Below are 20,976 nucleotides of genomic sequence, written 5' to 3'. Positions count from 1 at the left end.
AGTGGGGTCATTTGAGGATGGCTGGGGACTGCCCAACCTCGGCGACCTCCCATATCAGGGACAGCCAGTAGGGTTTCTTTGCGACAGGGACCTCAGCCCGGGGGACACGTCCAACACTCAGATCTACCTTTATTGAAACATCACATGGCAGCATCAGGGCTCCCACACCTCACAGGGCTTCGGGGGCCTCACAGGGCTGCAGCGGGTTCACAGGGCTCCTGGGGGGCTCACAGGGCAGCAGGGAGGCTCACAGGGCTGCAGGGGGTCAGAGGGCTTTGGGGGGCCTCACACGGGTGCAGGGGGGCTGAGAGAGCAGCAGGGAGGCTCATAGGGCTGCAGCAGGTTCACAGGGCTTTGGGGGGCCTCACAGGGCTGCAGGGGGCTCACAGGGCTCTCACAGGGCTGCAGGAGGGGTTCACAGGGCTGCAGGTAGGCTCATAGGGCTTTGGGGGGCCTCACAGGACTGCAGGGGGCTGACAGAGCAGCAGGGAGGCTCACAGGGCAATAGGGGGTTCACAGGGCTTCAGGGGCCTCACAGGGCTGCAGGGGGAGCTCACAGGGCCCTGTGTGCAGGGCTGCAGGTACAGAGAAGAGGCCCAGAGAATCCTAACACAGCCTGGGGCTCCGAGGAAAGCTGGGGCTTCCAGCAGGGCAGGTACAGAGGACCCTAGGAGTTGGCAGCAGCCTCAGCCTTGGGGACAGTCCCACAGAAGACACTGCATCTGGGCTCTTTAGCACAGGCCTCTACCCATCCTGGTCAGAGGAGCCCTCGGACAGTTTTGGGAAAGCCAGGCTGGGGTGTCCATGTTGCAGCAAGGACTCGTCCTCCTGCAAGCAGACCGTATGTTGCACGTGAGGACTAGGCAGGGACGAGGCTGTGCAGCGCTGGTAACCCAGTGGGACCACAGGGAGGGAGTGTCCGGCTCAGGGCGAGGCACTGAGGCTCAGCTGCGGGCATGAGGTGGGGCCACGCCCAGCTACTCACCGAGTCTGAGCCCCGCTCCGCCGAGGTACTCTGGAAGTCTGCGTATGCATCCCTGGGGACGTCCAGCAGCTCCTCCTCATACTCTGTCTGGTAGTCAGATTCGTCTGGCGCCGAGGGTAGGGCCACATCAGTTCCCTCCCAAGGAAGGGACCATGCCCAGCACAGCCACACTCAGAGGCAGAACTGGTCACAGATGCCCACCCCTGCCCCTAGGTGGCCAGGGGCCCCACAGGCAGCCACCCGGTCCCAGGGCAGCCCTGCACACCACCCCTGGTTTTTTTTTTTTTTTTTTTTTGAGACAGAGTCTCGCTTAGTCGCCCAGGCTGGAGTGCAGTGGCGCGATCTCGGCTCACTGCAAGCTCCGCCTCCCGGGTTCACGCCATTCTCCTGCCTCAGCCTCCCGAGTAGCTGGGACTACAGGCGCCCGCCGCCTCGCCCGGCTAATTTTTTGCATTTTTAGTAGAGACGGGGTTTCACCGTGTTAGCCAGGATGGTCTCGATCTCCTGACCTCGTGATCCGCCCGTCTCGGCCTCCCAAAGTGCTGGGATTACAGGCGTGAGCCACCGCGCCCGGCCAACCACCCCTGGTTCTGTCTGCTTCCAGCCTTGCCCCAGCATATCACTTGGTAGGTCTTCCACAAGGACAAGGGGTGGGTAGACACTCCTCCCCTTGTCAGCCAGGCACCCTTAGGGCTCCAGCACCCCAGACCAGGCCTCTGTGGACAGCAGCTGCCTTGCCCAGGGCTCTGTCAGCCCACAGCAGCCACGAGAAGGCGTCTCCCGGGAGAATGTCCAGTTCTGCTGTCAGGAGGCCACTGGCCGAAGGCCCAAACGCAGGGCCCTGGATGGAGCGTGGAGGGGAGTGGCCCTTCTGGCCCTGCTGCCCCTCCAACAAGCAGCCTTCATTCCCATTCCCACTGGGTGGGGTGGGGTGGGAGGCAAAACGTGGTTCTACCTCAGGCCTGAGGTGTGGCTGGGACTTGGGGTGAATGAAGGGCAGAGGCTGGGTGGCCCAGGGTGGTCAAAGTCCCACTGCTGTGGGTACACGTGGTGCCCGGGATGGAGGAGCGCCACCAAGCACCCCAGCTGCTATAGCATGGCCATGGACGTGGGCAGGAGGGGAGGCCGTGGGCCTCTGGGGTGGGGGCGTCGAGCCCAACACAGCATCAGGAGGCCACGCAGCCGCGAGCACCTCATCTTGGGCCTCCACTCACCATCCACCATGGCGGGCTTGGCGGGCTCAATGCAAGACACAATTTCAGCAAGGTCCGTGAAGGAGGCGTTGGGACAGGTGAGGACCTGGGGGTGGGGTGAGGACAGCATGTTGCCCGTGGACACCCACCTGCCAGTCCCCAGCCTGCTTCCTGTGGGAAGGCCCCACCCACCCTGTGCCCTCTCTGTAGCCTCCGCCTGCCCCCCAAGTTGGGGCAGGGGCAGGGGCCGGGGAGATGCGCAGTCCTGAGCAATCCTTGTCCTAGCCCTGGAGTCTTTGACCAGTGGGGCAGGGCCTGTGGCCTGAGGAACTGGGCGTGGTCTGGGGAGCTGGGCGTGGCCTGGGGAGCTGGGCGTGGTCCTGGCGCCCGCACTCACCTCACTGGAGGGCCTCTTGCTTGGGCCCTGCTGGTCGCGCAGCATCTTCTCCAGCACGCCACTGCGGCCCCAGATGTCAAACACCGTGCGCCCGTGCTGGTACCCCACTTCCTGTGCACACCCCCAGGGCCCCATCAGGAGGTGTGGGGAGCCCTCCACTTCCTGTCTTCTCAAAAGGGGGAAGCGGGGAGGGGCAGCCACCGGAGTGCCCTCCGCCTGCCTCCGCCGCTGCGGGTGTGGCCGGCACTCACGCAGATCTCGTTGAACTTGCTGAAGTCCAGGGTGCCGTAGCTGTCGATAGGGGGGCGCAGGTACTCGCAGTAGTCACTGCTCTTCACCACCTCCAGCTGCCGCACGCAGCACACGTAGGCAAGGCGCGTCTGAATCTCCGCCATGTTCAACACCTGCTACCGTCACAGCCGCCTGAGTCTCCTGCCCTGGCCCCTACCCCGTCCCAGCATGGCCCGTAGTGCAGGACAGGTTCTGGGGACCCATCCTCCGACCTGGGGCTGCGGGGAGAGGGTAGCAGCTCCCGGCCGAGGGTCCCCCCTGCAGGCTGCCACAGCCTTCAGGCCCGTCCGGCCTCGTCCCTTCTTTCCCCCGAGCTGGGCTCAGGCAGGGGTGGTGAGGGGTCGCCCCAGACCTGCTGGCCTCAGAGCCCAGGAGTGGCCCCCACTTCCCTGCCGCAGGACAGGTGTGGGGCTGCAGGGAGGAGCCGCAGGGACAGCCCAGTTCGCCCGGTAGCACCCCACCTTGACTTTCGTGGCCAAGGGGTTCCAGCGTTTCCACAGCAGCCACCAGCCAGACAGCGCATCCCCATAGTTGGTGAGGTCCATCTCATCTCGGCTGCCCACATCAATGGCAATCACCACTTTTGCCCCCATGGACCGGGCCACATCCGCTAGGGAGAAGCCAGCCCTGGTTACCCCCTGGACAGGCATGCAGAGCCAGGGGACGGGGACAGAGCCTGCCTCCCTGAGACCTGACCTGGGGGCTGTGGGGTCTCCTCTCTGCCGTTACACCTTCTAGAGGCAGAAGACCCACACACCCAGCTCAGTGGGCTGCTGTGGGCACACAGCTGTGTCCTGGGCCATTCTGACCGCATATCCCACAGGTGACAGGAGTGGCCTGGTCCCCAGCAAGGCCGACACCTGCAGGCTGTTAGTTTCTGACTGTGGGCACAGATGGGGCTTAATTGCTCCCAGTTACTCGACTTGGCCTTTGTTCTGCACGCTGCTGAGCTGACTAACAGGGCCATATGCTGGAGCACATGCTGCCGGTGCCTGCGTGTGCGTGTACACGCGTGTGCATGTTCTCGGAGCTCTGATGCCAGCTTGACATTTTTCCTTGGCACACTCTAAGGAAAACGTGTTCCAGCCCAGCCTTCTCGGAGCAAAGGCAGCAGCAGCAGGGGCCGTGGGGCGGCGTGACCCAGGAGCCTGTGCTCCTGTCAGGTGTGGTCCCCACAACCGCAGTACCTGGGAGGTTGTTGATGTAGCCCCCATCCATCAGCAGGTGTCCGTCCTTGGGGTCACAGAGAGGGGGCATGTAACCGGACAGGGACATGCTGGCACGCACATACCGCCACAGGGAGCCTGGGGAGGGGGCCCGGAGTCGCTGGTTACCCGGAGGAGGCTTCTCCTGGGTCCAGGGGTCAGGGCCTTGCCTCTGCAGTCTTGGAGCTGGTAGGTCCCACCTCACTGAGGCCACCTCCACAAAGGGAAGCACATGGCCCAAGGGCTGAACGAAATTGAGTTCTTTCTCTGGGGTCGCACTGCATTACGTGTGCCCAGGACTTCCAACTGCTGTGACCCCCTCACCTCAGGAGTGAGGGAGCCCCTCACTTTGTCCTCCCACATGATGTCCATCAGTCTAGCCCACATCACTGATTCTGCGAGGGTCCTGTCTGGCCTTCTGAGGTCTCTGGCCCAGGCCACGCCCCCTCCTGTCTGAGGTCTCAGGCTCAGGCCACGCCCCCTCCCGTCTGAGGTCTCTGGTCCAGGCCACGCCCCCTCCTGTCTGTGCGCCTAGTAGGGGCATCCTGCGTCCTCCATGGACAGAGCTGCTCACAGGAGACCCCCGCGACCTTCCCGACCCCCGGGGCTGCTGGGCTCTCCCCCTGCCCACACCTCGCACCCAAGCGGCCGCCCCTGCGCGGCAGGAGTGCTCACCGTCGGTGTGGACCCGCATGGCCGAGGCTGTGATGTCAGTGGTGATGGCGAAATAGGGAATCCACAGGTCCTGCGGGCGGACGGGGCTTAGACGGACCCTCTCCCATCACGCTTCTGTCCCGTGTCTGGGGAGGCTGACTCAGGGCCAAGAGGCGGGGGCCAGGAGGGGACAGGCACTGGGGGCTGGGTGGGGGTTCACCTCGATCTGCCGGTCCTTGAAGACGCTGCAGATGCTGCTGTTGAAGCCAGCTCCAGAGAACATGGATGTGATGGGGTAGGTGAGGTCCAGTGCGGCCTTCATCATGGACGTCATGCCCTGGGGGCACATGTGCAATTGACAGAAGGCTCCCACTCTCCCTGCGGGCTGCCACAGCAGACACATGGCGTCCCAACGGCCGCTCATGAATGGAACAGGGGTCCAGAGTATCCTTGGGCCCCACCCAAGGTCCTGATCTCACAAGAACTCCCTATCACAAGAACAGCATGGAGTAAACTGCCCTCATGATCCAATCACCTCCCACCAGGTTCCTCCCTCAACACATGAGGATTACAATTTGAAATGAGATTTGAGTCGGGACACAGATCCAAGTCATATCAACAGTACCATGACATATCCATGGAGAATAGTCTCCTGACAATTTTCTACCTCTAAAATTGGTAAATAATTTCTATTCTGAGGGCCTTTCTATTCTTTGGCACCCTGGCTGGAGCCTCAGAGGGAGCAGAGGCTGGTGGACACCCACAGGGCCTGAAAGCCAGGATACAGCCCTACCCTCGGTCCCTTCCTGACCCCTAAGCCCTCGCTGGCCCTACCCTCACCCCCGTGCCTGGGGCCTCCTCGGCTTTGCCTGCTCAGCTCTGGGGCAAGGCCTGGCCCAGGCCCATGGCCGGAGGGTCCGGGAGGAGAGCTGGGGGCAGGCTGCTGGGCACATGAGGTTCCTGGGCCAGGAGAACACAGTGGAGTGCTCTCGGGAAGGTCAGAGCCACCCAGTCCTGGCTCACATGCCACTGTGGCACTCCATCGGGGATCCACTCTCTTGGGCTCCTTCTGGGTGGGCCTGGGGCCCATCCTTCCTCAGTGAGGCAGGCAGGACTCGAGACTGACCTCGAACTAGCCTCACAATGCCCAGTGTGGGTGGAGAGGAAGGGTCTTCCCTGCCACAGTGAGCTAGGGCTCAGGGAACGGAAGCTGGGAGGGAAGCGCTTGGAGCGTGGGCTGGACGTGCTTACGCCATGTGATGCAGGCAGTGAGAATGCCTCGGCCACAGGCAGAGGAGACCCCAGTCCTTCCCTGAGGAAGCCCCTGCCCAGCACCAGAGGGGCTTACGGAGCTGAGCCAGACCCCAGTGCCTGCCGTCCCCTCTCCTCAGCACGAGGGGTGGGCACACAACCCCAGGCCCACCTTGCCCCCAGCCAGCTTGCGGGCCCAGGGTTCCCAGCATGGAAGGAGGACCAGCCCAGAGAGTTCTGGCCATTCCCACACCTGGCCCCTCAGCGCCAGAGCCGCAGAGGGAGGGACAGGGAGAGGTCCACCAGGTGCTCTGGGACAGGACCGGCTCTGAGCCACCTCTGCCCATGGCGGGTTCTGTCCCGAGGACACTGTCCCTGAGGCCGTCCTGCTGCGTACCAGTCCCCAAGCCCTCTTTTGAGCGGCACACTGAAGGTGACCAGGTGACTCGTTTTAGGGAAAGACACATTTCTGGAACAGAGAGGGGAGCCGGCGTCAGTGGCCTTGGGACCCGCTGGCGGGGCTGGCGACAGCCCCAGGCCACGTGAATGCAGCACAGGTCTGCTTGGGAGCTGCTGCCGCACAGGGGGTGACGAATTTTCTTTCCTTTTAAAAGGAGAACACGAACCCTTCTGATCCCACTCATGGCTCCAACCAAAGCTCGGTTTTGTTTCACAAAAGCAAGTGTGGCACTGAGGAGGGCAGACGGCGGCCACGTCTGCTGGGGAACGGAGCCCGGCTACCTCGCTCTGCGGCCCGAGGGGAGCCTGTTCTCACCGCTGTCTTTGATGCTGTATTTGGTATTCTGATTCTGGAATCCATTTATCACAAGGCCAGACTAGTGGCCAAAGTAGTTTACATCTCTCCTGTGACACTGAGCCGCCCTGACCTGATCTCACATCCCCAAGCCAACATCTCCCTGCCCTAAATCCACCCAGGCTTCGTGCCATGCACCAGGGACAGCCCCATGGCCCCCAGCCTGCTGGGAGGACTCAGTAAGCCCATCCTCAGCTGCTCACGCTGCCTTGCCTGGCCCTTGGGTCAGAAACCCCCATGGAGGCTTCGTGCCTCTAACTCCTAGGGGCTGTGACAATCAGCTCCTTTTCCACGATTTTGGCCTCCATGTCATCCTGCAGCACCTCAACCACCTCAGACCCAGGCCGCCTCCCACCACCAGCCTCCACCATCTTAGACCCAGACCGCCTCCCACCACCAACCTCCACCACTTCAGACCCAGGCCGCTTCCCACCACCAACCTCCACCACCTCAGACCCAGACCGCCTCGCACCACCAACCTCCACCACCTCAGACCCAGGCACGGATCAGACCGCCTCCCACCACCAACCTCCACCAACTCAGACCCGGGCATGGATCAGACCACCTCCCACCACCAACCTCCACCAACTCAGATCCGGGCACGGATCAGACCGCCTCCCACCACCAACCTCCACCACCTCAGACCTGGGCACGGATCAGACCGCCTCCCACCATCATCTCTACCATCTCAGACCGGGGCATGGATCAGACCGCCTCCCACCACCAACCTGCATTCGTGCCTTCTCTTTGCTGTTCCTTTGCCTCACAAGCTGCACTGGGAGGCCTTGGGGTGTAGCCTCCTCAAGGGCAGGGCCCTGCAGAGCCACATGCAGAGGCCAACGGCCCCAGCGTCCCCCAGCACCAGCATGGACCTGGGGGGCTGTGCTCCAGTGAGGGTGGTGGGTACCTGCTTACCTCAGCCCACTGCTTGGCCCGGATTCGCAACTGGCTGTAGTTCCGCTCCTCAGAGTACAGGGCACCCATGAAGGCCCCGATGGACGTGCCTCCCACCATATCCACAGGGATGCCGCACTCCGCCAAGGCCTTGAGAACGCCCACCTGGGCACAGCCTCTACACCAGCCAGGGACACAGAGTGAGGAGTGAGCACGAGGCCCAGGCTGTGCCCTGCAGAGCCTCAGAGGTGGCCACCTGCCACCACTTGCTCATCCTCAGTTCCCAACTCCTCCACAGGCAGAGACGCTGACTCAGAGAGAGACTCCAGATGCAATTTAAAATTCCTCTTTCTGGGCTCACGCCTGTAATCCCAGCACTTTGGGAGGCCGAAGCGGGAAGATCACTTGAGGCCAGGAGTTCGAGATCAGCCTGGCCAACAGGGCAAAACCCCATCTCTACTAAAAATACTAAAATTAGCCGGGCGTGGTGGTGTGCATGTGTCATCCCAGCTACTTGGGAGGCTGAGGCAGGCGAATCACCTGAACCCAGGAGACAGAGGTTGCAGTGAGCTGAGACTGCACCACCACACTCCAGCCTGCATGACAGAGTGAGACTCCGTCTCAAAAAAAAAAATAAAAATAGAAAATAGAAAATAAATAAAATAAATAAATTAAAATAAAATAAAATAAATGAAATCCCTCTTTCTGGAGGTACTGAGGGATTGTGAGGCTGGGATGGGGAGGAGGGTATCCTGAGAGATGACTGGCATTGGCCTCTTCTACCCACAAACACAGCTGCCTCCAGCAGGGCGTCTGAGAGGTGGCAGGAAAACTGGAGTTGAGGCGCCCTGGAAGGGAGGAGCCTGGGAAGCGTCCTGAGGGGCAGCACCCCAGGAGTCAGGTGAGCTGAACGTAGACCAGGGAGCACCCCTGAGACGAGGCAGCCAGCACCCAGGGCCTCCAATCACTGCTGCTGCTTTCATACCGAACGTCCACTACTCAACCAAAGATTACCAGTCATATGAGAAGAAAAGCCTCATATAGGCTTTTCTTTTGGCCTCATAGCCAAAAGAAAAACCAGACAATAAAAGTGGGCCCAGAGTACACCCAATGACCATGCTTAAAGTGTGCAAGGAGCCGAAAGGTGGCATCAGCAGATGAATGGGTATAAGGCAGACAAGGGAAGAGCACCCAGCCCTAAGGAGGGAACGTGGACGCGAGCCACAGCAGAGAAAGGCCCTGGAGGCGTCTGCCGTGGTTTGGCTCGGTGTCCCCACCCAAATCTCATGTGGAATTTTAATCCCCAGTGTTGGAGGAGGGACCTGGTGGCAGGTAACTGGATCACAGGGGCAGATTTGAGGTGGGAAGTCAAGGCTGCACTGAGCTGACGTCATACCACTGCACTCCAGCCTGGACTCAGCGAGACCCTGTCTAAAAAAAAGTTCTGGGCCGGGCGCGGTGGCTCAAGCCTGTAATCCCAGCACTTTGGGAGGCCGAGATGGGCGGATCACGAGGTCAGGAGATCGAGACCATCCTGGCTAACATGGTGAAACCCCGTCTCTACTAAAAAAATACAAAAAAACTAGCCGGGCGTGGTGGCGGCGCCTGTGGTCCCAGCTACTCGGGAGGCTGAGGCAGGAGAAAGGCGTGAACCCGGGAGGCGGAGCTTGCAGTGAGCTGAGATCCGGCCACTGCACCCCAGCCTGGGCGGCAGAGCGAGACTCCGCCTCAAAAAAAAAAAAAAAAAAAAAAAAGTTCTGGAAATGGACAGTGGTAACGGTGGCACAACATTGCAACAACATTGTATAATTAATTATATTAATATATTAATACTTAATTGGATACTCAAAAATGGTTAAATGGTAAATTGTTATATATATTATGTTATATATAAAATATATATAAATATATAAAAAATATATAAAATATATGTGTGTGCACGTGTGTATATATATGTGTGTGTATATATATATTTTTTGAGATGGAGTCTTGCTCTGTCACCCAGGCTGGAGTGCAGGGGTGCGATCTCGGCTCACTGCAAGCTCCGCCTCCCAGGTTCACACCATTCTCCTGCCTCAGCCTCCCGAGTAGCTGGGACTACAGGCACCCGCCACCATGCCTGGCTAATTTTTTCGTATTTTTAGTACAGATGGGGTTTCACTGTGTTAGCCAGGATGGTCTCGATCTCCTGACCTCGTGATCCGCCCGCCTCGGCCTCCCAAAGTGCTGGGATTATAGGCGTGAGCCATTGTGCCCGGCCATGCTATGTGTATTTTAACATAATAAAAAAGAACCATATGTAATACTGCCACGGAATATTAAATACTCAGGTAAGAGCCTTAAAAACAGGTTCAAGTCGGGAGGCAGAGGCTGTGGTGAGCTGAGATCATGCCATCGCAGTCCAGCCTGGGCAACAAGAGCAAAACTCTGTTTCAAAAAACAAAAACAAATTCAAGGAATTAAAAACAAGAGTGTTAATTCTGGCATAAAACCAAATGGAAATTCTAGAAGTGAAAAATATAATAACAAATGAAAAACTCAATGAGTGGGCTTAACAGCAGAACAGAACAGCTGAAGAGAGAAATGGTAAAATACAAGATGGGTCAGAAGAAAATATTCATTGAATCATGAAGCATCAAAAGGATAGAATATGTAAAATATTGTTTTACAAAATCTGTAAAGGAATTTGGGAAACATGGGATCTGGCACCAAACTCTAATGTATGTGTAATCGGAGCCACAGAAAGCAGATGGGGAGGGAGCCGTATCTGAAGGGACAGTGGGGCATGTTCTAGAGACAGATGTCAGGTGTCGGAATCAGGAAGCATTACAAATCCTAACATAAATCAAAAGAAAACCATTCCCATGTTGTCAAAAACCCAAGGCAAAGAAAAAAGCTTTAAGCCAGCCTGAGAAAAGAAAAGACACGTTACCTTAACTTTTCTGTCCTCTGAGTGGTTGGGAGAGAGTACATATTTACTATGTTTCTTTATAGGCAATGTCTGCTTGTCTAAATGTTAGGGGAAAAAGAACAATTTAAATAAAAGAGAGTAAAATTAAGCAAATAACAAAGATAAGAGCACAACTTACAGAGCCAAAAACAAACATAGAGAAGATTGACAAAGATGAAAGTTGGTGTTGGAGGGACCAATTCGATGGATAGCCCTGGTGAGGCCGATCCAGGAAATGAAAGAGAGAAAGCGTCAATGATGAACAGGAAAGAAAATGGGAACATCGGCGCAGATGCTTTAGTTAAAAAGACTGAACAGCTTCATGCCATAAATAGAAAAATTCAGATAAAATGGGCACATTTTTAGAAAAACCTAACTTACCAAAATGACACAAGAAATAGAGCATCTGAGTAGTACTGTAACTTAGTAAAGATTAAATAAATTTAATCTATCTTTTTTTTTTTTAGACAGGGTCTAACTCTTGCCCAGGTTGGAGTGCAGTGGCGTGATCACAGCTCACTGCAGCCTCAACCTCCTGGGTTCAAGTGATTCCCCTCCTGCCTCAGCCTCCCATGTAGCTGCAACCACAGGCACACACCATCACGCCCAGCTAATCTTTTCATTTTTATAAAGATGGCGTCTCACTATGTTGCCCAGGCTGGTCTGGAACTCTTGGGCTCAAGAAATCCTCCCTCCTTGGCCTCCCAAAGTGCTGGGATTACAGGTGTGAGCCACCGCGCCTGGCCTGTGGAAGGTGTTATGTAAATTTTGTTTTATTTATTCCTTGTATGTTTCATAAAATTCACTGGTGAAACCATCTGGACATGAAACTTTCTTTGTGGGGATTTAAAAGTTACAGATTCCATTCTGGCTGAGCACAGCGGCTCACACCTGTAATCCCAGCAGCGAGCTACGATGATGCCACTGCACTCCAGCCTGGGCAATAGAATGAAACCCTGTCTCAAAAAAAATAAATAAAAACAAATAAGCAAAAATAAAAAATTTTTTAAAAACCTTCCAGAGAACAGGAAAAGAAGATGAACTTCCCATTTCAGCTTATGAAGCCAGCAAACAAACCTTCATACCAAACCCGGTAAAGACATTTCACAAAAGGACAATTTCAGTCCAGTCTTACTCAGGTTTGAATAGAATCTAGCAATATACAAACAGGATAACTTCAACATCATGACGAAACAGGTCTGTCCCAGGAGCACAATGTTGATTTTCATTGGAAAATCAATGTAATTAACACATTAACAGATTAAAGAGAAAATACAATCATCTCAATAGAGTCACAAAAATAACTATTCATGATTAAAAACAAAACAACAACAACAACAAAAAACAAAAAAACCAAAAAAAACTCAGGAAACTGAGAATAAAAGGGAACTTCCTCAGTCTGACCAAGGGCAGCCACAAAAAGCCGACAGCCAAGATCACACTCAGTGGTGGGCTGAACACCTGCTCCCACGCCTGGGAATGAGGCTTGGGTGTCCACGCCCACCATGTCTATCCACACTGCACTGGTGGTTCTGACCAGCACAGCAAAGCAAGAAAAACAGACAGAAAGAAAGTACATATGCATATTGGACGGGAAGAGAAAATACTGTTTGAATCTCAGAAAATATAAGTATGTGTGTAGAAAGTCAAAAAGAATCTACAACAAAGCTACAAGAATAAATGAATTGTCAAGGTGGCTCAATTTTTCTTATAATCCCAGCACTTTGGGGCACACGGGCGGATCACGCAGGTCAGGAGAGATCGAGACCATCCTGGCTAACACGGTGAAACCCCATCTCTACTAAAAATACAAAAAATTAGCTGGGCGAGGTGCCTGTAGTCCCAGCTACTCAGGAGGTTGAGGCAGGAGAATGTCATGAGCCCGGGAGGCGGAGCTTGCAGTGAGCTGAGATCCGACTACTGTACTCCAGCTCATGACAGAGTGAGACTCTGTCTCAAAAAAAAAAAAAAAAAAAAAAAAAAAAGAATAAATGAATTTAGCAGGGTTGTAAGATACAAGATCAGTTTATAAATATCAGTTGTATTTCTATATACTGGCAACAAAAAATTTGAAAATGAAGTCTAAAAGATATCATTTACGGCCGGGCACAATGGCTCACGCCTGTAATCCTAGCACTTTGGGAGGCCAAGGCGGGTGGATCATGAGATCAGGAGTTCAAGACCAGCCTGGTCAAGATGGTGAAATCCCGTCTCTACTAAAAATACAAAAATTAGCCGGGCGTGTTGGTGGGCGCCTGTAATCCCAGCTCCTCAGGAGGCTGAGGCAGAGAATTGCTTGAACCCAGGAGGCGGAGATTGCAGTGAACCGAGACTGCACCACTGCACTCCAGCCTGGGTGACAAAATTAAGACTCTGTCTCAAAAAAAAAAAAAAAGATACCATTTATAATAGTTTTTTAAAAGCCTGTAAGACCCTTAGAAATATAGTTAACAACAAAAGATGTGCAAGACGTCTACACTGAAGATCGCAAATCATGGCTGATCACCACTATGCGAGGCCTAAGGACACGGGGAGATCCATCTAGATCACGGGCTGGAAGGCTCAATGCTGTCAACTAATGATGTACAGATTCGACATATTCTCCCATCCAAATCTCACAAGGTTTTCTTTTTGGAGATGCTGACGAGCTGCTTTTAAAATTCACATGAAGATGCAAAGGGCCTAGGACAGCCAAAACAATTAAAGAAAAATGGAAAATTGAAGGAACTACGTGACTCCTCAATGCCAAGACTGACTATGAAGCTACAGTAACGAAGACAGTGTAGTACTGTCATTAAGGATAGAGAAACACACCAATGGAACCCAGCAAGGTCCAGACGGGCTCACACCTGCAGGGCCACTGGATCTGACGGGGGCCTCAGCAGTTCGGGAGGGAGGGAAGGTATATTCGTCCGTTTTCATACTGCTCTGAAGAAATTCCTGAGACTGGGTTATTTCTAAAGAAAATGAGGTTTAGGCGGGTACAGGGCTCAGCGGGATTACCCAGCACTTGAGCAACCATACCCAACCTAAACCTCATTTCTTTATAAATTACAAGCCTGTAATTCCAGCACTTTGGGAGGCCGAGGAGGGTGGATCACCTGAGGTCAGGAGTTTGAGACTAGGCTGGCCAACATGGTGAAACCCTGTCTCTACTAAAAGTACAAAAATTAGTTGGGTGTGCTGGTAGGTGCCTGTAATCCTAGCTACTCGGGAGGCTAAGGCAGGAGAATCACCTGAACCCGGCAGGCAGAGGTTACAGTGAGCTGAGATTGCACCACCACACTCCAGCCTGGGTGACAGAATGAGACTCCGTCTCAAAAAAAAAAAAAATATATATCTATATCTATATCTATATCTATATCTATCTATCTATATATATATATATAGGCTGAGCGCGGTGGCTCATGCCTGTAATCCCAGCACTTCGGGAGGCTGAGGTGAGTGGATCACAAGGTCAGGAGTTTGAGACCAGCCTGACCAACATGGTGAAACCTCATCTCTACTAAAAATACAAAAATTAGCTGGGTGTGGTGCCATGTGCCTGTAATCCCAGCTACTCAGGAGGCTGAAGCAGGAGAATTGCTTGAACCCAGAAGGTGGAGCTTGCAGTGAGCCGAGATCGCACCATTGCACTCCAGCCTGGGCGACAGAACAAGACTCCATCTCAAAAAAAAAAAGAAAGAAAAAAAAAAGGCTGAATGGACTCATAGTTCCATGTGGTTGGGGAGGCCTCACAATCATGGTGGAAGGCAAAGCAGGAGCAAAGGCACATCTTACATGGTGGCAGGCAAGGGCACGTGTGCAGGGGAGCTGCCCTTTGTAAAACCATCAGATCCCATGAGACTATCACGAGAAGAATATAGGAAAGACCCACCCCCATGATTCAGTTACCTCCCACCAGGTCCCTCCCACAACACGTGGGGATTATGGGAGTTATAATTCAAGGTGAGATTTGGGTGGGGACATGGCCGAACCATATCATTCAGAGCAATCAGACACCACATGGGAAAAGTAGACTCCTACCTCACACCAGTCATGAAAATCAGTTTGTGGTGGCTCACAGACTTAAACGTACAGGCTGGAAAAGCTTCCAGAAGATGTAGAATACCTCTGTGACCTTGGAATAGGCGGAACCTCTCAGGACACCAGAATTAATAACCATAAAAAAACTGGAAAATCACACTTCATCAAAATTTTAAATGGTTCATCCAAAGAGGCCATTAAGAAAATGAGAAGAAAAGCCTAGACTGAGGACAGTATCAATAAATGCATTCACAAAAGACTTGTGTTCAGAATAAAGAACTCCTTCGATACAATAGTAAAAGACAGAAACCTATTACAAAATGGATAAAGAACTTAAAAGGATACTCCACAAAAGAAGATACACAAATGGCCAGCAAGCTCATGAACAGGTGTTCTACTCATCAGTCTTTGGAGGGATGCAAATTAGAATCACAGTGAGACACCACTGCAGACCATTAGAATGGGCAAAATTTAAAATACTGCCGTTACCAAGGGTTGGTGGGGATGTGGGCCACTCAAACTCTCAGACATTGCTGGTGGGAGTGTAAAACGATACAACTGTGCCATGACTGGGCACTTACACTGCTGGGCATTCGCCCAAGAAGAAAGGAAACATGTCCACAAAAGGATTTGAAGAAGAGTTGGGCTGGGTATGGTGGCTCATGCCTGTAATGCCAGCATTTTGGGAAGCTGAGGAGGGGGGGGGTCACTTGAGGTCGGGAGTTCGAGACCAGCCTGGCCAACATGGTGAAACCCCATCTCTACTAAAAATACAAAAATTAGCTGGGCGTGGTGGCGGGTGCCTGTAACCCCAGCTACTGGAGAGGTTGAGGCAGGAGAATTACCTGAAGCCAGGAGGTGGAGGTTGCAGTGAGCCAAGATCATGCCACTGCACTCCAGCCTGGGCTACAGAGCAAGATCCTGTCTCAAAACAGACAAACAAAAGAGTTGGTGATAACAGCTTTGTTTGTAATAACCAAGACCAGAAAACCAACCATCCATCAACAGGAAGGGGGAGAAGCAAAGTGTGGTGAGTGTACCCGGCAGCGCCACTGCTGAGAGTCAGGAGCACAGACAAATCTCAGGCATGCTATGTCGCGTGATCAACACAAAACACCAACAGGCACGCAGTGGAAAACCTGAGCAAGCGAGGCGGGCAAAGTAAAGCCCACGATGCGCGTTCTCAGGAGCGCGACGCCGCCCGGGAGGAACATGGAGGGCTGCAGGGAACCCGGAGGAACACGAAGGGCTGCAGGGAACCCGGAGGAACACGGAGGGCTGCGGGGAACGTGCTCGGACCTCAGCGGTATTGTCGCAGAAAAGATCAACTGCAAGACACATTTGAGAAAAATCTTCCAGAAAGTGGAACAAAAGGACAGAGATGAAGAATAGGGGAGAGAAAAGACTAAAAATTAGAAGATCCATCTAAGATGCCCCAAATCTGACCATCTGACCAGGAAGGCCGGGCGCAGTGGCTCATGCCTGTGATCCCAGCGCTTTGGGAGGCTGAGGCAGGAGGACCCTCTGAGCCCAGGAGTTTGAGATTTGCCTGGCAACGTGGTGAAACCCTCTCTCTCCAAAAAAAAAAAAAAAAAAGAAAGAAAGAAACAAAAGAAAAACAACTTAGCCAGGTGTGGTGGCCTGCACCTATGGTCGCAGCAACTCAGGAGGCTGAGGCGGGAGGACTGCCTGAGCCCAGGAACTTCCAGCTGCAGTGAGCTCTGACTGCACCGCTGCACTCCAGCCTGGGTGACAGAGAGATCCTGTCTCAAAAAAAAAAGCCTGGGCGCAGTGACTCACGCCTGTAATCACAGCACTTTGGGAGGCCAAGGTGGGCAGATCGCAAGGTCAGGAGATCGAGACCATTCTGGCTAACATGGGGAAACCCCGTCTCTGCTAAAATTATAAAAAAACAAAAAAATTAGCAGGCTTGGTGGTGGGCACCTGTAGCTCCAGGAAGCGAGAACACAGAAAAGAGGGAGGTAAACATTTTCATTTAGAAAAATTATAAATTTCCCAGAGTTGAAGCCTGTGAGTTTCCAAATTTGAAAGAGTCCACTGGGAATCCACTGTCAGTGGATGCAAAAAGAGCCACATGAAGGCCCGTCATCATGCACTTTCAGAATACCAAGAATGCAGAGTCTCAGGCCAGGCACAGTGGCTGACGCTTGTAATCCCAGCACTCTGGGAGGCTGAGTGGGGAGGACTGCTTGAAGCTGAGAGTTGAGGCTACAGTGAGCTTATGATTGCCACTGCACTCCAGCCTGGGCAACACAGCAAGACTCTGTTTTGTTTTTAAAAAAGAGAAAATCTCCTACAAGCTTCCAGAAGAAAAAACAGGCCTTGTGAATAAAAACAGCACTAAATTTCTCAACAACAATACAAAAAACTAAAAAGACAATGGAACCATGCCTTAAAATTCTCAGGGAAAATTATTTCCATCTAGAATTCTATACCCAGCCAAATTATCATACAAGTGTGGGAACAGAATGAGGACATTTGCTGATATGCATGCTCTTAAAACGTTTACTTCTCCATGCATCTCCTCCTAGGGAAATTTCTAGAGCATATATCCACCAAAATGAGGAATAAACCAATGAAGAAGACATGAAATTACAGGAAATGGAACTGAACACAGGAGAGAAACGAAGGTAGTTTCTAGGATGGCGGTTAAAGAAAATTCCAGGGCAACTTCTCAGCAGCACGCTAGAAAGCAACCAGTGGAGATAGGAGGAGGCTAGAGGGCTTTAGGGAGGACGACCCTGAAAACTGAACAGAGACGAGTGGTGTGTCCAAACATACCGAGAGGAGGTTAATGCCTGCCTCGGTGTCCTTGGGTAAACTAAGGATGCCCAGAAAACTGAACAAATGTGAGAATTACTAAGTCCAAGGAAGGAACTTCAATCATAGGATAGGACAGGATGTGACTTAGCTCTGAGGGACACCCACACTGTCCTAACAACATAGACAGTGAGTGCTGGCTAACTAGTGATGGAACCACACTGGGATTTTGAGTGGAAAGGAGGGAGACAGACGCGTGGATGAGTGACTGATCGATAGTTGGAGATGGACAGACTCTGACTGCAGGTGTGGAAGGCGGTTAAGAAGTCAACAATCTAAAACCAAAACCAAAACAAAACAAAAACTTAGAATAGGAATGCGATTTAGAGATACAGACAAGCAGACAGCCCAAAACATGGGAAGTGGTTATTTCTGGGATAACTCTGGACGTGGTGCTGGAGGGAGGGCAAGGGCCTGCAGTTATGTGCCTTAAGAAATACTTACAGCTTCTAAGTATTATCTTGATCAAAGCTACGTTCTCATTAAAAATGCTGCTGATCTGGCCTGCAAGTCAGGTCCAGGTGTGGGCTCAACTGCTCCAAGTCCCTGCACTGTCCCAGACCCACAGAAGGAGACCTGGGTCCTGTCCCCAGCCTGACAACCTCAGGTAAGCCATTGAACTGCTCTAGGCCAACTTCTGCAGCGTTTAAGTATGGCACAAGAGGAGGTGGCAAGTCCCTTATACAGCAGGATGCAGTGGGTATTTCGCTACCTGGACCAGCCCCAGGGGCGGACAGGGCCCTGCCCTGGGGCCAGCAGAAGCATCCTTGAGGCCCTGGGGCTACCTCCAAGCTCCTCCCTGGGTAGCAGTGCTGGCACTCTGTGGGAGATGGGAGAGGCTGCCGGAGAGGCCCCACCCCAGCAGGGCAGCCCCGGCCTGGACCCCTGCCCAGGCACCCCTCGGTGTCCTCCCTTCATTTGGGGGCAACAGTAGGAGGCTCTGCCCTGCCCCTTATGCACATCTGGCTCAGCAGAGGGGCATGTGCCTGTCCCACCCTCCTCGGGGCTCCCGGGCTCCATCTCGGTGCCAAGTGTATCTATTCACGGTCAGGAGAAGGTGGTGTCTGATGACAAGGCAGGGGAGGAGTGACCTGGGATTAAAGTCCCTGAAAGACTCAGTTTGGGCAGAGAGCAGATCATTCTTTATCAAGTATTAGAGTGAAGGAAACTCACCAGACCCCGGAAAGACCGGCTGAGGAAAGAGCAGAGGTTTCAAAGGAGACGCAAAGGGCCAACAAGCAACCACTTCTTTTTTTGTTTGTTTTGTTTTTTGAGACATAGTCTTGCTCTGTCCCCAGGCTGGAGTGCAATGGCGCAATCTGGGCTCACTGCAACCTCCGCCTCCCACGTTCAAGCAATTCTCCTGCCTCAGCCTCCCGAGTAGCTGGGACTACAGGTGCACGCCACCACACCTAGCTGATTTTTCTACTTTTAGTAGAGACTAGGTTTCGCCACGTTGGCCAGGATGGTCTTAATCTCTTGACCTTGTGGTCTGCCTGCCTCAGCCTCCCAAACTGCTGGGATTACAGGTGTGAGCCATTGTGCCTGGTCTAAGTAGCCACTTGTAAGCAAAGGCAGTCAAAACAAGATATGTCTTCTACTAAATTGGCCATAATAAAACCAGGGCCACTCTGGGTGTCAGTGGGCATACCATGTGTGCTAGGTCTGGACAGGCGGCCTGAGGGCCTCCTTGTCTTTGAGTGACACCCCCCGCCCCAGCACCCAGCACCTCCCAGCACCCGAGGGGGTGACTGTCACCACACACACAACCGTGAGGAGTGCGTGGGAAGCGGGGGGCACTCACCTTGCTCCCCCTCCCCCAAGCACCAGGGCAATGGCGTTGCCCGTCAGCACCCTCGCCAAGCGGGAGAAGTCTGAGTGTCGGTCCGGGGGCCGCTGGAAGACGCGCTTGTACATCTCCACCTGGGGGAAGAGCCGTCAGGCAGGGCTGGTGCGGCGCCCCACCCTCAGCCAATACCTCGCATCCTGGCTTGACTGGGGGGAGTTTCCTCCACTTCTAACCCAAACTGACCCCAAATCCTCCCCAGCATGCAGCACGCCCTGCCTGATAAGACTGATCAACACCTCAGTGCCCGGGCCAGGCCCCAGAGACAGCTCAGCTACTGGGGGGAGGACACTGGCAGAGGGTACGTGGGCAAGAGAGTGGGCCTGGGTGGGGGGCCAGAGGGCCTCCTCAGAGCTGTCCCCACTGGGGTCCCCCAATCCTGCAGCAGATGGTGCTTTCAGGGTGCAGGTTCCTGGACAGAGCTGTGGGCTGGGGGCTGTGAAGCATGAGCAGCCTCCAGACACCTCTCACCCTCAGGCCCCAGGGCTGCCTGAGGACACTGGAATTAAAAGTCTCAGGGGCCGGGTGCGGTGGCTCAAGCCTGTAATCCCAGCACTTTGGGAGGCTGAGACGGGCAGATCACAAGGTCAGGAGACCGAGACCATCCTGGCTAACGCGGTGAAACCCCGTCTCTACTAAAAAATACAAAAAACTAGCCAGGCGAGGTGGCGGGCGCCTGTAGTCCCAGCTCCTCTGGAGGCTGAGGCAGGAGAACGGCGTAAACCCGGGAGGCGGAGCTTGCAGTGAGCTGAGATCCGGCCACTGCACTCCAGCCTGGGTGACAGAGCGAGACTCCGTCTCAAAAAATAAATAAATAAAAAAATAAAAAATAAAAGTCTCAGGGTCTTCTGCCCAAAGGAGGGAGCAGTGCTGGCCTGAGGACACCCTCGTCGGCCGGATGTGGGGCCTCAGCCTCAGCCCCGAGCAGCCCTGATGTGAGGCCCATCCCCCAGGGTTTACTGCCCCTCCCCTGACGTCAGGCCCATCTCCCAGGGTTCGGTGAGCCCTGAGCCCCATGGCCGCCCTGTGGCTGCCCCCACCCTGCTGGCTGCCTCCTAGCTGCAGGGGGTGTCACCTTGCCATGGCCACAAGAGGCCCAAAGGGCAAGAGGAAGGAGACGTGAGGCAGGGTCACGTTCACAAGCACAGGAAGGGCCCAGGGAGCACAGGTGTCAGGAAATCAGGTGGGGAATGTGAAGGTGGCTTCGGACATTCAAGGAAATGAACGACAGAGCCACGGGCAGGCCGCCTGGCTCTCCCCGCCTCACCAGCTGGGGCAGGCTCCTCCTGGAGAAGACACGGCGCGGGCAGCAGAGGTGCAGGTGGCCGGAGCACCAGCTCCGCATGTTCAGCCACTCCACGGTGCGGGCGGGCGCCGGGCCCTCCTCCCGGTGCAGCAGGATCAGCTGCTTCTGAGCACGCACAGCTGTGCTCTCCAGCATCCGCTCCAGCTGAAAGGCAGAGCCCACGTGTCTGCCAGCCGGGCGAGCCTGCGACTCGGGGCAGGACGGAGCTGAGGGCAGCACAGAGGGTCTGTGGGCAGGACCCCGGGAGCAGCGCCTGGGTTCTGCAAAGCAACTTGGCTGTGGCCTGGTCTTGGTGCTGCCGAAGCTGTGACGGCAGGGGTCCG

The 20,976-nt window shown here is 54.3% G+C and overlaps 1 protein-coding gene across 2 annotated transcripts in view; it reads right to left on the bottom strand.

The window, feature by feature from the left end:
* Positions 1-111: 111 nt before the first annotated feature.
* Positions 112-20,976, bottom strand: part of PNPLA7 (patatin like phospholipase domain containing 7) — a 77,965-nt gene continuing 57,100 nt past the window's right edge. Inside the window, exons 24-35 of one of the 2 annotated variants that reach the window (XM_031654718.1) lie at positions 20,615-20,797; positions 19,306-19,424; positions 7,706-7,862; positions 4,946-5,062; positions 4,747-4,816; positions 4,054-4,170; positions 3,328-3,476; positions 2,827-2,979; positions 2,576-2,686; positions 2,200-2,284; positions 986-1,089; positions 112-828 (exon numbers count right to left, since the gene is read on the bottom strand). In XM_031654718.1, coding sequence (XP_031510578.1) covers positions 745-828; positions 986-1,089; positions 2,200-2,284; positions 2,576-2,686; positions 2,827-2,979; positions 3,328-3,476; positions 4,054-4,170; positions 4,747-4,816; positions 4,946-5,062; positions 7,706-7,862; positions 19,306-19,424; positions 20,615-20,797 — 1,449 coding nt within the window. In that variant the 3' untranslated portion in view covers positions 112-744. The remainder of the gene's footprint in view (positions 829-985; positions 1,090-2,199; positions 2,285-2,575; positions 2,687-2,826; positions 2,980-3,327; positions 3,477-4,053; positions 4,171-4,746; positions 4,817-4,945; positions 5,063-7,705; positions 7,863-19,305; positions 19,425-20,614; positions 20,798-20,976) is intronic. The other variant, XM_031654717.1, reaches the window with a different exon arrangement.

Source organism: Papio anubis, chromosome 13, assembly GCF_008728515.1.
Source record: "Papio anubis isolate 15944 chromosome 13, Panubis1.0, whole genome shotgun sequence".
Classification (NCBI taxonomy): domain Eukaryota; kingdom Metazoa; phylum Chordata; class Mammalia; order Primates; family Cercopithecidae; genus Papio; species Papio anubis.
The sequence above is the reverse complement of the archived record's forward strand: the minus strand, read 5'-3'. Positions and strand labels throughout refer to the sequence as shown.